The sequence below is a fragment of the Pantherophis guttatus genome, chromosome 18 (genome assembly GCF_059756535.1).
Source record: "Pantherophis guttatus breed Tessera chromosome 18, ASM5975653v1, whole genome shotgun sequence".
NCBI lineage: Eukaryota > Metazoa > Chordata > Lepidosauria > Squamata > Colubridae > Pantherophis > Pantherophis guttatus.
This window is the reverse complement of record NC_142080.1, coordinates 8,379,138-8,395,046: the sequence shown is the minus strand read 5'-3', so window position 1 is coordinate 8,395,046 and position 15,909 is coordinate 8,379,138. Positions and strand designations below refer to the sequence as shown.

General features: G+C 46.6%; 1 protein-coding gene across 4 annotated transcripts in view; it reads right to left on the bottom strand.

Annotated features, from left to right (window-relative positions):
- The window catches only part of SIPA1 (signal-induced proliferation-associated 1), a 55,149-nt gene that overhangs the window by 15,817 nt on the left and 23,423 nt on the right, over positions 1-15,909 (bottom strand). For all 4 annotated transcript variants that reach the window (XM_087880964.1, XM_060694350.2, XM_060694352.2 and 1 more), the window contains exons 8-11: positions 6,860-7,460; positions 4,597-4,871; positions 2,475-2,702; positions 1,606-1,696 (exon numbers count right to left, since the gene is read on the bottom strand). In XM_087880964.1, the coding sequence (XP_087737090.1) occupies positions 1,606-1,696; positions 2,475-2,702; positions 4,597-4,871; positions 6,860-7,460 (1,195 nt within the window). The remainder of the gene's footprint in view (positions 1-1,605; positions 1,697-2,474; positions 2,703-4,596; positions 4,872-6,859; positions 7,461-15,909) is intronic.

Genomic DNA, 15,909 nt, shown 5'->3' with positions numbered 1-15,909 from the left:
GAGAGAAATTCACCTTTCGGAGAAATTGCAAAGTTTCTCCATCACCACCAGAGGTGGTTTTCAGCCGGTTCGCACCAGTTCAGGCAAACCTGTAGCGGCGATCTCGGCTCCCTCGTTGTGCTATTTAGGTACGTTTTTGAGGCTGGGCGCATATGCGGAAGGTGCATGAGCAAACAAAGCACATGCGCATAAGGCCGGGCGCATGTGTTCTGACCTAGGCTTCCTTAAAAAGTATACAACACAATCTTAGTCCCGGCAAACCTCTTTTATTCATATGGCTGTGAATTATTGTCCTTCCCTGTCCGAAAGGCTTCTCAAATAGTCTTTCAGGGGAGTGTTTACAAACACCCACCTTATCTCCCTTGGAATGCTGTCAGAGAACTAATTGCCACGCGCAGGGCAAGGCCAAACTTAGCACAGAGTCAAACAGAGCTTTCCCAAAGCTTTTACCGACCAGATTAACTAATCGCTTCCTGCAAAAGCTCACATCCCATTCGCTCCTGTTTTATGTCTTATGGGAGGGGCCTATCATCTCCAAGCCTTACTCCCAAGTCGACCCTGTTTCCTTAATTGTTCCTGTTTTCTGGCAGCTCTGCACATGTGCACACTGGGAACAGGCTCCCACTGTTCTTCAGCCTCGCTGATGTCAGACTCCAGAGGCAGCAAAGAACTACCCGATGGCCTTGGCTCCCTCTCTGCCTCTGACTCAGATTCCTCGTCCGAGCCTTCCCCAGACTCCAGGACTGGCCCACATTCCTCCCCAACCTCCTCACTGTCCGAATCTGGCCGCTGGTAGGCCACAACAGCATGCATGGACAGTGTCCGCGCAGCGAGCCGGTGGTAAAGGTAAGTGAAACCCATCCCTGATCACCACCACTACTCCTGGTCCAGTCCCAGTGTGCTTTGCAAAAGGGTGGGGGGACTACAACTCCCAGAATTCCCAGCTGGTGTCAAAATTCATGGGAAATGTTTTTACTGACAGCTCTTCCAGGGAGGGGTAGATCATACAGGTAGTCCTCCAGTGAGCCCAAAATTTTTTGTTGTTAAGAAATTTGTGAAGTGATCAAAAAAATTCTGGTCCTTGTTTGTTTTTGTAAGTCAAGGACTCTCTGTATTAGCATTTTGTGAAGGTAGCAATTGTCTATCAGGAGAATAAGTATCTTATTGGACTACCGTAATTTTCGGACTATAAGATTCACCAGAGTATAAGACGCACCAAGATTTCGAAGAGGAAAACAAGAAAACAAACTAACTTTGGGCCTCAGTGCGTCTGATTTTTGCCCTCCCCGGCCCCCAGGAGCACTCTGCAGGCCTCCTAAGCCCTCTGCGTGCCCCGTTTTTGTGAAAAACACACCCATTTTTGGCAAAAATTGGATGTGCAGGGTGGAGTTTCGGGAGGCCAAAAATGGCCGTATTCGGTGTATAAGGTACACCGACATTTCCACCCTCTTTTAGGGGGGGAAAAAGTGTATCTTATACTCCGAAAGTTCAGTAAGTTGATTCTTTTGAAATAGGTGTGGTCTCTCTGAGAATTTCCTACATGGGGTCAGACAAGATGGCCTTTGAGGTCCCACCCCTCGACACCTGAGTCTATGAAACACTTACCAGATCTCGATCCGGGAGGACCTTGGGAGTGGTTGCCAAGATGATATCCGGAGGAGGATTGGACGGAAGAGAGAAACCTTTGGGTGGAATCCTGCCAAGACCATAAATGTTTGGTTATGGGGGAAGGAATAAGGAGAAAGGATCAAGTGAGTCAGAATTCACACAGGAAACCTGTCAATATTCAAACAGAAACGGTCCCTCCCTGCTTTGCGTGACTCAAATTTGGCACAAATGGCAAATTCCAGGTGTCTTTCCTGGTGCAAGGAAAGGTAAAACAGGAACAAATTTAAAATCTGAAGAAATATTCTCCGCCTCTCCCAAAAAACCAGACCAAATATTTCATCCACCCTATAGCTACATAGACTGAAATTCCTTCCGTTTTCATCATTGATTCATTTTATTTTTGGGGGGCGACTAATCTAGTTCGGCTAGATTTCCAGAACAAGCTTCAACTCGAATTCTAACTCAGTCCACCTTCTTTGCTCATCTCGAATCCAGACCCGTGGCCTACCGGATAGCTAAAAATCCAAGTATTTATTAATGGGGACCTCTGATCTTCCTAAATAAAAACCCAGTGTCTCCTGTGGTAAAAAAAATCCAAATTGTTCATCCAATTTTTTCTCCGCTCGGCTGGAGAGCCCTCGTTCGGTGGTGGTGCCACGGGAGCTGAGTTCAAATCCTCCCCGCCCCACAGCTCAACCTGCCAGGGGTGGGGGTGTGGGAGGTTAGGCCGGTTGCAAGAAACATGCTTTCGAAGCCCAGCAATACCATGAGGTAGAAGAGAGAAGAAGGAGAGAGGCGGAAGGGCCCGTCGGCTAAGATGGAAGGGTGTACGGGCAAGTCACGACTAAAATGACGGGGTTCCTTACGGGTCGGGAGGGGCTGGGGTTTGGTCGCTGTGGCTCTGTAAGAATTCAGTCCTCTCTTCAGCCAAGAGGTGAGGCGCCCCATCCTGCAGGGATAAGGAATGCAGGAGTTGAAAGGTGACCGGTTTGAAGATCACTTCGCTGGCCGGCCGGCTTAGTTCGGCGTCTCCGACCGGCGGTTCACTCCTCCGCTTCTCCTGCAGCGATTTCTGGTACAGCTCGGAGAAACTCCTGTCGAAAAAGAATTGAGGGCGCAAGATCACACACGGGACGGAGGGCGATAGAAATTTTAAAACATGTTTTGAGCTTTTCCAAAATAAGACTGGACTGTTGTGGCCCGTCAGCGGCCTGTGCAGCTAGGAGCTGATTCCGACAGTGAGGAGGCTGGTGTGGTGCTGCGCCTGCAGCCTGTGCAGCTGGCACTCGAGTCGGACAATGAGGAGGCTGGAGAAGATGTGGTGCCAGAGGCGGGGATTCAGCCAGAACCTCCAGAAGCTCCCTTAAGTGAAGAGGAAGAAGAGGAGGAGCCTCTTCTGGATGCACAAGCGCGCACAGCTGCCAAAAGGCAGGAGTGGCTCCTCAGGAGGAGGTCTCCTCGAGAGTAAGGCTTGGGGCTAATTGGCCACTCCCTTAGCCTATTTAAGGAGGAACGCCGACTGAAGCAATTTGCAGGGAACAACTTAGTTCACTCTCCTTCGTGTCTTGATCTTAGTTCTCTGCAAATTGCTTCTGGGCTTTCTGACAACCATAGTAAGATTACGATTATTTATTCTTTGGATTCTTGTAGGCTGTTAAGAACGTTAACAGCCCTTGTTTGAAAAAAAAAAACTGATTTAATTTAGTAAACTAAGGTTTGTACAGACTTTGTGTGCGCTGCGTTCTTTACGGTCCGTAGCTGAGACTGAACATGGACAATCATTAGACCGGTCTTAAGATCTCCTGCCTTGAGGAAAGGGTTGGACTAGAAGACCTCCGAGGTCCCTTCTACCACAGGGATTCTACCTTCTAGGTTCTAAAAGGGCACTTCCTTGCAGAACGTTTCATGACCCAGGTAGGGAACAGCATCAGTGCTAGAATGGAGGGGATGATGATGCTAAGAGTGAAAATAGCCAAGAGAAAAAAGGTCCAGAAGTGTTTCTTTTTGGGAAAAAAAATCCACACTTATTCAAGTCAAGCCCATTTAAAGTCAGTGAAATAACCTGATCCCATTTGATACTCAGGAAGCTCAAACTGCCCAAGGAGCTGCTGATCCAGTTCTACAGAGGAATTATTGAATCTGTCATCTGCATCTCCATAACTGTCTGGTTTGGCTCTGCAACCCAACAAGACAGACACAGACTTCGGAGGATCATTAGAACGGCAGAAAAAACCATGGCTACCAACCTGCCTTCCATGGAGGACCTGCATACGGCACCAGTCAAAAAGAGGGCTGGGAAAATATCTACAGACCCCTCACATCCTGGACATCAACTGTTTCAACTCCTACCCTCAAAACGATGCTATAGAGCACTGCACACCAGAACAACTAGACACAAGGACAGTTTTTTCCTGAACACCATCACTCTGCTCAACAAATAATTCCCTCAACACTGTCAAACTATTCACTAAGTCTGCATTACTATTCATCTTCTCATCGTTCCTATCACCCATCTCCTCCCACTTATGACTGTACGACTGTAACTTCGTTGCTTGTATTCTTACGATTTATACTGATTGTTTCCTAGTCTGATTCGATTGCTTTTGCTCCCTATGACTATCATTAAGTGTTGTACCTTATGATTCTTGATGAACATATCTTTTATGTACACCGAGAGCGTATGCAACAAACACAAATTCCTTGGGTGTCCAATCACACTTGGCCAATAAAGAATTCTATTCTACGTATCAGCGTGGGAAGCCATTACACCTCCTTGCCAAACAGATTTCTGTCATTCGGCAAAGATTAAACTTCTCCAGCCTGGGGAGATATTTAACACCCTCTAGGCAAGTTGGGCAGGATGGGTTCTGTAGTCCTGACGGCGCAGAATTGCAAGAAGCCCAATTAATAGGGAACTCCGGAGCAGGATGAACCCAGGAGAAGGGCCCCGGTACACCCCGTGCGTATGATTGACGCGGATCGGCTCACCTTCTGGGCCTTCCATTCTCGTCCGGAGGAACAACGGTGATGGTGACTTTTTTCGCCGTCCGCAGGAGTTCGGCGGTCTGAGGGGGCGTCAAGCCGGGCAAGGGTCTTTCGCACACACGGACCAGGCGGGCCCCTGGCTGCAGCCCGGCTTTTTCCGCAAAGGTGAAGCGTTCCACTTCGGTTACAAACCCTTCGTGGTCCATTTGGAAACCCAGCTGGCCAACGCCATTCCGTAAGAGCGTCAGTTCCCGTGTCTCGCACCCGCGGGTCACCAACTGGCAGAGGAAGGCAGGGAGAGGGTTAGACTGGGGTAGATTGCAGGGGTGATATCGAAATATCATCATCATTATTATCATTATCATCTTTTAAAGACCCCAGAATCCCTTGCAGGGAACTGAATGGAGCTGACCGAGTGTTTGAATGGCCGGATGCCCTTCCGGTTTCCAATACTGAGTTTTGTTCGGCAGATATATTCTCACGGTGCCCAGGGAGAGAAATATCTGCCTCTACCTAGGATCGAACTCACAGCCTCCTGATTGTGAGACGAGGGCTCCCCCTCTAGGCCACCGCACCTCTCCTGTTGATACCGAAATATAATTTTATCGTCTTTTATTTATCTATCTATATATTAAATGATAGTGTTTTATTCCAATTTCATTTCAAACTGTATTTCATTCCAATTTCATTTTCAATTGTCTATTATTCCAATTTCGTTTCAAATTGTATTTTATTTCAATTTCATTTTAAATTGTGTTTTATCAGATTGTTAGTAATAATTTGTGTCTGGAACGCGGCACTTTCATATGGCCCAAGGGCTAATCAGTAAAGTAAAGTAAAGGGAAGGGAGGGGAGGGGTGGGAAATGATTTGCAGGGGTGGCACAAAACCTTTTAGCGAAAGGCTCTGTGAGTTTTGAGATGGTTGGGCACAGCCAGGAGTGAGTTGGACTGGGAGGCTCTGAGTTCTAGTCCTGCCTTAGGCAAAGAAGCCCCTGAGGTGTCTTTAAGCCAGGGGTGTCAAAATCAAAGCATGTGGGCTGCATCCGGCCCGCAGGCCCACCCTGGAAACGGCGAAGGACCGGCCCACAGTGCCTCTGCTAGCGAAAACGAAGCTCAGGAAGGCCACGTAAGGCCTGCCCGGGCTCCATTTTCAGCCGCTACGGCTTCCTGCAACCCTCTGCCAGTGAAAATGGAGCTTGGGAGGGTCATGTGTGGCCTGCCCGGGCTCCGTTTTCGGCCGCTATGGCCTCCTACAACCCTCTGCCAGTGAAAATAGAGCTCGGGGGGGAAGGGATTTGTCACGCGCGGCCTCCCCGAGGTCTGTTTTTGCTGGCAGCGGGTTGTAGGAGGCTGTGGCGGCCGAAAACGGAGACTCGATGAGTCACGTGGAGCTGGCCACGCAAACCCTGGCCACCCCCCTCCCGCCCTCCAAAGTCAAACACAACCCTGATGCGGCCCTCAATAAAACTGAGTTTGGCACCCCTGCTTTAGGCCAAGTGTTTCTCAATCTCAGCCACTTTATCTTATGTGGACTTCAACTCCCAGAATTCCCCAGCCGGCAAGAGAGTTGCAATCCACATCTTGTTAAAAAAACCTTTTATGCTTGTGGGAGTTGTAGTCTAGATATCTTCCAGTGGCTAAAATTGAGAAATTCTGCTTCTGGGTCAGAGAAGCTGTGGGTCCCGTGTACAGCAGCATCCTAAAATAAACGCTTTCAAAGTCACAATACGGGTAGTCCTCGATTTACGACAATGGAGCCTCAAATTTACATTGCTAAGCGAGACAGCTGCTAAGGGAAGGTTGCCGCATTTTACGACCTTTCTTGCCGCAAGTTGTTAAGTGAATCAGGCTTCCCCAACTGACTTTGCTTGCCAGAAGATTGCCAAAAAAAGGGAGGGGGGGGGGTCACATGACCCCAGGACATTGCAACCGTCATAAATACGAGTCAAGTTGCCAAATATCTGAATTTTGATTCAGGTTATAAGTGAGAAAGCTGTCCCACGTCCCTCTTTTCCAGTGCCGTTGTAACTTTGAATGGTCACTAAATGGACAGTTGTAAGTCGAGGACTACCTGTACACACCAGATCGCCTCTGAGCATGTGGAAAGTGCAATGCCCTCCCAGCAGGAAGGACTGTAAGCCCATCCGGATCTAAACTTCCAGAAGGAGCAGCAACATTTTCCCCTCACAAAAGGAATTCTAGAAAAAAGAGGCAAATTTGCACACACACACACACACACACACACACACACACACACAATCCTACTTGTAGCCGATGGACGATATCGCGAATGTCCGATGCCTGGCCCTCGTCCACACGCATGCAAATATAATCCCCGGTTTCGTAATAAAGGTCCAAGTTACAACTCTCCGAAAAAGTCCAAGCCAGGATATCCCGGCACGAGCAGTTAAAAACCACTCTCTTCTCGCGGGCATCAATGAGGACTAGAAACTCAGAGGAGATGCCCAGCAGGCACCGGAGATCTAATGTCTTGCTGTTGGGTTCTTTGCTCCCGTCCCGGGCCCAGACGCCCCACACCAAAGCGCCCGCGCTGTGGGCCTCGGCCCCCTTGGGAACTTTAGACTTCTCGCGTTTCTTGGCCGCCGGCAAAGTGATGAGAGGCCGCCGAGAAGTCGAGGCCTCCAACGTGCTAGTGGTGGCGTGGTTGAGCGCCAGGTCTCGGAGGTACTCCTGGCGCGTCCGGGTGGCCATGGCGTGGAACTTGCCGGACCGCTCAGCGGAGTTTTCGGCGTTGATCACCTTGGCGAGGAGAAGGTCCCGGAAAGCTGGGCCCTTCATAAAACAGTTCTCGGCCGGGATGCAGGGCCCGAAGTGCGGGATGTCCTCGGTGCAGCTGACCGCCACGCTGGATGGAGAAGAAGGGAAATGGTCATTGACGGCCACTCCGAGAGAATTTTAACACCACTGCACGGAGAGCTGTTTTCGAGTCTCCGGCTCACCAGCGCCAAAACCTACGTACAGATAGGTTATGACCTCGTGGATATTTGTGCCCATTGTACAGATTGGAAACACTGAGGCGTTTAAAAAAAATGTAAAGGCTGCCGTTAAGGCCATTCCAACTTTTCTATGTCACCTGGGAAAAACCTGATCAGGTCAGTGATGGTGAACCTTTTCGGCACCAAGTGCCCAAACCGGAACACACATGTATGTGCGCGCGCCAGAGTGCTGGAAATCTGAAGACCAGCTGGCTAGTGTGTGCATGCCTGTTTCAGGCATTTTTTGGGCTGTTTTTCAGAGCAAAAACGGCAGAAAAAACGACCTAAAAACAGTGCAAAAAACTGTTTTTTGGCCGTTTTTTATGCCATTTTCCAGCGCCCCGGCACCCGTGAAGTCCAGCTGACATGCCCGCCAGAAACCAGAATAGCAGCTGGCGACAGAGGGGGCTCCGGTGCCACCTCTGGCACACGTGCCATAGGTTTGCCATCACGGTCAAGGGTCATTTAGACAAATTTGCAGCTTGGCCGCAGGCCGTCTGTAAAACATATCGTGAAATTAACTATACAGTTAGTTCTCGACTTACAACAGCTCGTTTAGTGACCATTCAAAGCTATAACGGCACTGAAAAAAGCGATTTAAGACTGTTTTCCCACACTTAACGACCATTGCAGCATCCCCACCGTCATGTGATTAAAAATTTGGACGCCTGGCAATGGATTCAGATTTACGTCCATCGCCGTGTCCTCCGGATCTCCTTTTGCGGCCTCTTTACAAGCAAAGTCCATTCACTTAATAAACGTGTTACTAATTTAACAACTGCAGTGATTCACTTAACAGGGGGCAGGAAGGATCGTCAAAGGGGGCAAAATTCACTTTAACCAACGTTTCGCTTAGCAACAGCAATGCTGGGCTCCATTGTGGTCGTAAGTCGACTGTACTCTACAGTCTTTCACTTTTTTTTTAAAAAAAAAATATTTTTCAAAGCTTCGTTTCGAAAAGATATGTTTTATGTTTTTTTAAAAAATAAACTTTTATTCAAAAAAAATTTTTTAAAAAAAATTTTTAATTCTTTAGTTTAAATGCAAACTAGAGGTAGTCCTCGACTTATGACCATAATTTGTTTTTTTTGCTTTAATTTATATGCCGCCCTTCTCCGCAGACTCAAGGCAGCTTACAATGCGTTAAACAATAGCCTTCATACTTTTGTATATTTATACAAAGTCAGCTTATTGCCCCCACAATCCTTTGAAAGGATGGAAGGCTGAGTCAACCTTGAGCCTGGTGAGATTTGAACTTGCAGTAATTGCAGACAGCTGGTGCTACTTAACAGTGCTTTAGTCCACTGTACTACAGGCTCTGGGACCAGAATGCCTGTTGCTAAGTGAGGAAGTGGTTAAATGAGTTGAGTGTGTGTGTGTGTGTGTGTGTGTGTGTGTGTGTGTGTGTGTTTGTTTGTGGGGTGTGTGTGTTTGTAGAAAGGTACACAAAAAAAAAAAATTAAAAGAAAAAAGGACTAATCAAAGAATTGCCTGGGGGAATTTTATGGACGTTCCTGCAGTGCCCCCTAGTGGCCTGTCGAAACAGACTCTGCGAAAGCGCCAAATTAAAAAACAACAACAAGAACCAAGATATAGGTCAATGATGGCTAACTTTTTTGCTGTTGTGTGCCAAAAGCGTGGGGGAGTCATGTGCACATGTGCCCACACCCATAATTCAATGTGCCCCACCCCCACACACATGCATGCACGACCCTCCCTCCGCGCTTCCCCCGCTTATGGCATGGTGGGCCGGGTAGGCCCATTTTTCACCCTCCCCAGGCTCCAGAGGCTCTCTTGGAGCCTGGGGAAGGTGAAAACAGCCTTCCCCAACCCCCCCGGAAGCCCTCTGGAGGCCGAAAACAGCTTGTTTTCCGACTTCCGGTGGGTCCTGTAGGCCCGAAAATCAGCTGTGTGCATGTGCGCTGGAGCTGAGCTAGGGCAACGCTCGCGTGCCCACTGATATGGCTCCGCGTGACACCTGTGACACGCGTGCCATAGGTTCGCCATCACAGATATAGGTAGTTCTCCACTTATGACCATATTAGAGCCCAAAATTTCTATTCCTAAACCAGACATTTTACAGACTGGACAACCATTTGTCTGAAATAGTATACAGTCTCCTGCTCGTACCCAATTCCTGCAACTGTTCTTCGTATGTTTTATCCTCCAGTCCCCTAATCCTCTTGGTTGCTCTTCTCTGCACTCTTTCCAGAGTCTCCACATCTTTTTTTACATCATGGCGACCAAAACTGGATGCAGTACTCTAGGTGTGGTCTTACAAAGTGGTACTAATACTTCACTTGATCTTGATTCTATCCTTCTGTTAATGCAGATGCTTTTTTGGCAGTTGCAGAAGGGACCTTGGAGGTCTTCTAGTCCAACCCCCTGCCCAAGACAAGTGTGCTTATATCAGTGATGGCGAACCTTTCTGGCACCGAGTGTCTGGGCCACAACCCGGAAGAGGAGCTGCCCAGGGTGCATGCGGGCGCCTGAAAACAAACTTCCAGTTTCAGCTACTGAACTTCCGGTTTCAGCCAGCTACTCTTCTGGGTTTCTGGCGTGCGTGCGCGCACGCCGATCAGCTAGCCAGCGCACATGCTCATGCAGGAAAAATGTAAGACCAGTTCTTCCAGTTTCCGGCACTGCCACATGCAAAAAGGCCAGCTGATCGCCGCACACACATGTGCGCCAGAAACCCGGAAGAGGAACGGGGGACACTGTGCGTGCCAGGCAACATGGCTTCGTGTGCCACTTTGGGCACGCGTGCCATAGGTTCGCCATCACGGTCTTATATCATCCTGGACAAACTAAAGAGAAACTTGCTAAACGAAGCAGAAATTTCCTAACAGTGAGAACAATTAGCCAGTGGAACTGCTTGCCACCAGAAGTTGTGGGTGTTTCATCACTGGAGGTTTTTAAGAAGAGACTGGACAGCCACCTCTCTGGAAGGGTCTAGGGTTCTGATGGCGAACCTGTGGCACGCGGAGCCATATCTGCGGACACATGAGCTGTTGCCCTAGCTCAGCTCCAGCGCGCATGCGCGGGCCAACCAGCTGATTTTCGGCTGGCCCCGCCCACGCCGCCCCTCTCCTCCCTCCCAGGAGTCTCCATGCGGTCCGTTTTGGATGCCAGGTAGGTACAGGGCTCGCGCAGAGGCTCTGGGAGAGCGTTTCCGGTCTCCGGGGATAGTGGGAAGGCTGTTTTTGCCCTCCCCAGCCTCCAGGAAAGCTTCTGGAACCTGGGGAGGGCAAAAAAAACGGGCGTACCGGGCCCACCAGAAGCCGGGAAACGGGCCTTTTCTGGCCTTTGGGGGTGGGGTGGGGGAGGCCGGAAACGTCCTCCGGAGTCTTCAGGTAGGCCTGCTAGGCCCAAAACGGGGCACAGCGGAGTCATGTTGCATTGAATTATAGGTGCATTGAATTATGGATGTGGGTACACGTGTCCGCTCTATCCACTTTTGACCCGCAACGGCAAAAAGGTTAGCCATCACTGGTCTAGGGTCTCCTGCTTGAGCAGGGGGTTGGACTAGAAGACCTCCAAGGTCCCTTCGAACTCTGTTATCCGGTTATTCTCTTTTACGGTTGTCCAATCTTTTCTTGAAAATCCTCCAGCGATGGAGAGATATGCCAGTTCTTTGTTTAAAATAATATCTAAAGATACGAGTGCTGTCGATCCCTTTGCCTTCTGAGAAACATTAATTCCGTTAAGAGACCCAAGCCAGCTTCTCCGAGCGTGTACATGCATGAAAGGATTTCTAGTCCACATTAAGAAAGCCATTCTTAAGAACAGACGCATTTTGGGGAGAAAAAAAAAAAAAGAGCTTTCAAGAAATTCCCTTCTGGTATGATCTAGACACACAAAGAGCCCCTTTCATGCACGAAATGACTACAGAGGAAAATACTGGTATTTTCCAAAAACACAGCTTTCTCAACTAAAAAGAAATGCAGCAGTTCAACATGGAAGACAACTAAAATGAAGTGAAATGAGTACGAGATGAATCCGTGTAAACTGAAATGTGTATATTAGACGACAAGTTTAAGAAAATTAAGTGTAATTGTTAAAGTTTAAGATTTAAAGATTTGATGAAATGGGCCTAGAGATTAAGGAAGATAGATAAGAAATTTTGATTTATAAGTTGAAATAAAAATAGAGTTGTACATATTTGGGAACTAAGATCTGGGGTGATAAAATAGTAAAGTAAACATTTAGCTCAAGATGTTAGAATATTATTTTAAAATTTGTGTTTTTGATTTTAATGTTAAAAGATGTAAGGGAGGGAATTAAGATAGATAGAATTTTGATTTATAATTGGAGATAAAAAATGAGTAGAGTTTATTTGGAAATTAAGGTTTTTGATACAATAGACTGGTTTAGATTAAGATGTTAGAATTTGTGTTAAAATCGTTTGTTCTGATTTTTAATTTTAAAAGATGTAACGGGGAAATTGGGAATAGAGCTTGTTAAAGGAATGTAAGCGACTGTACTTATGTATGACCGGATCAAGGCTTCGTTCTTAAAAGATATATTTTATGTTTATGTTTGGAAAAAAAAATAAAAAAAATATTTTTCCAAAAAACAAAACATGAAGGCTAGCGATGTCGAAAATGCCGCTCGCTTTTTGAGCATCCCACAATGAGGCGCTTCAATTGCGTGGCCTGATTTGTTTCAATCTTAATTTTTTTTTTTCACTTGCAAAAGGAAACACGAACTGCAATTCGGTTCCTACACATTTCATTCTCAAAACCCGACCGTTTCTGTGCGTAATGGAAGCAAAAGATTAGAGCAAGACGGAACTTTCTCAGGCCACAGAAAGAATTAAAAGAAAAAAAAAAAAAGAACCACAATCAAGATGCGAAATTCTACTGATAGGAAATAGAGGGCATGCAAATTGTTTTTTTTTTTTCTCTTTAATAACTCACTGAACCCAATCAAGGTTTCATAGAATTCTAATTTTGATTTTGATTGTTTGTATCCTGCCTTTTATTTGTTTTACAAATAACTCAAGGGAGGGGGCTCACTTAACAATCACCTTGCTTAGGAATGGGTCCCCAACTGCGGTTGTAAATCAAGGACTACTTGTAAACCCTGCGTTTATTTCCCGAACATCGTGTTCAAAAAGAAAAAAAAAAAAGGAAGTCCAGGTGCCTCTTGAAAAATAAGCACCTTTGGGACCCCCATGACTGTCACTGCCTTTTTGTATTTACAAGATGAGCTCTTATTTTTGAACTTTCAGACTTACCGTAGCTTGCCAAGTTCTTATCTCTAAGCTAACTGCGCATGTCCACATTCTTTCACTTTCTTCTATCTTTTCTTTGTTCTCCGGCCAGGAGAGGTGGCCGGGAAAGCTTTGCCAAGATGTAATTAATTAGCTAGTAAGATGTTTTATTTTCTTTATAACAAATAAATGAGTTTTTCTTAGAAAACATATCTTCGGGTTTATTTTCTTAAAGTATACTTCAAGGAAAGGTCACGATCCATTCTCTAAATCAAGGTGCAATTACCCAAAAGCAGAATGGGATTAATTGCCACCCTGACAATGACCTGGAGGACTGAGAATCTCTACAGACTTTTAGCAATACAATTTGGGGTGAAGACCCTTGGAACGGTGTGGGAGGAGGAATGGATTTCCAGAGGAAAAAGTTGCAGACTACAGGAGCCAGGAGCACCACTCAGGTGACCCTGAGGACTCAGAGAAACCTCCAAGTGGCCTCAACGACTCTCTAAAACAGGGGTCAGCAACCTGCGGCTCTGGAGCCGCATGTGGCTCTTTCGCCCCTCTGCTGCGGCTCCCTGTGACTCAAATTATGTGTCACAACCACCAATGTGCGACACCTGCCGGCACATGATTTATTGAGGTTTTCAACCTCTGGTAGGTCAACCATGGATGAATCCAAGAAAAGTTTCAGAAGAAAACAGAACGTTTAATTCGACTACATATGCTAGTTTTGTGGCCGCTCAAGAAATAGTCAGGCACGGGAAGGGTTTTTGTGGCTCCCGGTGTTTTCTTTCCTGTGGGAAACGGGTGGTTCTTTTGAGTGTTTAAGGTTGCAGACCCCTGCTCTAAAAGGAAGCAAATGACCAGCTGTCTGCAAGGCGTATAAATCCTTCCGTTCCCCTCCATCCTACTCAGAGCTGAAGAAGCTTCTGGGATGAGAAGCGAAACGTCTTCAAAAAGAAAAAAAAACAAGAAAAGTCCTGTTGACTCTTGAAAAATCACCTTTGGGACACACCACAACCTGGAGGACTTGAGACTCTCTCCGGACATTTCCTTAGCAGGATTTTTTTAGGATGATCAAAAAATGGCGAGCAATTCACCTCTGCAAAATGAGGAGGTATTGCTGCAAATCAAAACCTTTATTTTGGAGGCGTTTTGAAGCTGCAAACGCTCTTAGAATCTGTGCACTCCAGACAGGATTATTTAAAAAAAACCAAAAAAAAAACCACCCTTTGACAAAAAGAAAGGCACAGTCATTTCCCATAAGTGCAGAACTCAGGGTGCAAATGGTTTCTGAATCATGCTAAAAACCACAGCACATTCAACCGAAAGGCCAACTCATGCGCGAAAAGTTTTCCAACACATCACATGCGAAAGTGTGAATCAACACGAGAAACTTTATGGTCTTTTTTTTGTTGTTGTTATCAAAAGCATCAAAGAACTCAAAAAAGGTAACGTATCTAGGCTCATCCTCACCCTGTAGGTCTTTTGCAACGATTTGGGGGGGGTGGCGTGGCACCTGCAACTGAGGCGCCACTAAAGATGTGCCACCCCTTTTCTCCACTTTACAAAGCCTTAGTAAGGCCACACCTAGAGTACTGCATCCAGTTTTGGTCACCACATTATAAAAAAAGTTGTTGAGACTCTAGAAAGAGTGCAGAGAAGAGAAACCAGGATAATTAGGGGACTGGAGGCTAAAACATACGATGAACGGTTGCAGGAACTGGGCCTGGCTGGTCTAGTGAAGAGAAGGACCAGGGGAGACAGGAGAGCATCTTCCAATATTTGAGGGGCTGCCCCAGAGAGGAGGAAGGGGGTCAAGCTATTTTCCAAGGTACCCGAAGGCCAGACAAGGAATAATGGATGGAAATTGACCAAGGAGAGATTCAACCTGGAAATGAGGAGGAATTTTCTGACAGTGAGAGCAATCAATCCATGGAACAGAAGTTGCATTCAGAAGTTGTGGGAGCTTCATCCCTGGAGGCTTTCAAGGAGAAACCCGACTGCCATCTGTCAGAAATGGTGTAGGGTCTCCTGCTTGGGTGGGGGGTTGGACCAGATGACCTACAAGGTCCCTTCCAACTCTGTAAATCTGTAACATCTTCCAATATTTGAGGGGTTGCCTCAAAGAAGAGGGTGTCAACGTATTGTCCAAAGCACCTGAAGGCAGGACAAGAAGCAATGGGTGGAAACTCATCAAGGAGAGAACCAATCTAGAACTAAGGAGAAACTTCCTGACAGTGAGAACAATTAACCAGTAGAACGACTTCCCTCCAGAAGTTGTGGATGCTCCATCATCTCTGGAGGTTTTTAAGAAGAGATTGGACAACCATTTTTCTGAAATGCTATAGGGTTTCCTGCTTGAGTAGGGGGTTGGACTAGAAGACCTCCAAGGTCCATGGTTGTAGGAAATAGAGTTTGTCTAGTCTACTGAACAGAAGGATCATGGGTGACATGATAACAGTCTTCCAATATTTGAGGAGCTGCCACCAAGAAGAAGGGAAGTCTATTTATTTCCCAAACGACCAGAAAGCGAGACAATAAATCACGGATGGATGATGATTAAAGAGATTCAACCTGGGAATAAGGAGAAATTTCCTGACAGTGAGAACATTTAATCAGTACCACAGCTGGCTTCCCAGATTTGTGGGTCCGTGAGTCGGTTTGCACAATGGTAAGGGTGCAAAAGAGTGCAAGGGGAGGCACAAGGCAGTGTCAGAGAAGTGTACAAGAGTTATGGAGAGGTCAAATGCATGATCCATTCCACTTCCTGGGTTTACCCTGCCCAATTATGCACAGAATTTTTATTTTTTTTTTAAAAGCAGGATGTGAAAGTGAATTTTAACACTATGAAGTGACGGAGGTTGGGTGCTAAGTTTATCTCCCCGGAAATGGAGCCGATGTTATTCAAATGTCACGACAGACGAATGACTGAGCCAAGATGAGTTCAGCTTTACTGTGAAGTGAACGGAGAAATTTGAACTCTTTTAACTCACCGATTTCACCAAGGTTATCCATTTTAATACATGCCGATGAGTGTGCATTGAAAGTGACAACAAAGTTATTCTAAGTCAATGATGGCTAATGTTTTCCTCTTTGTGTGC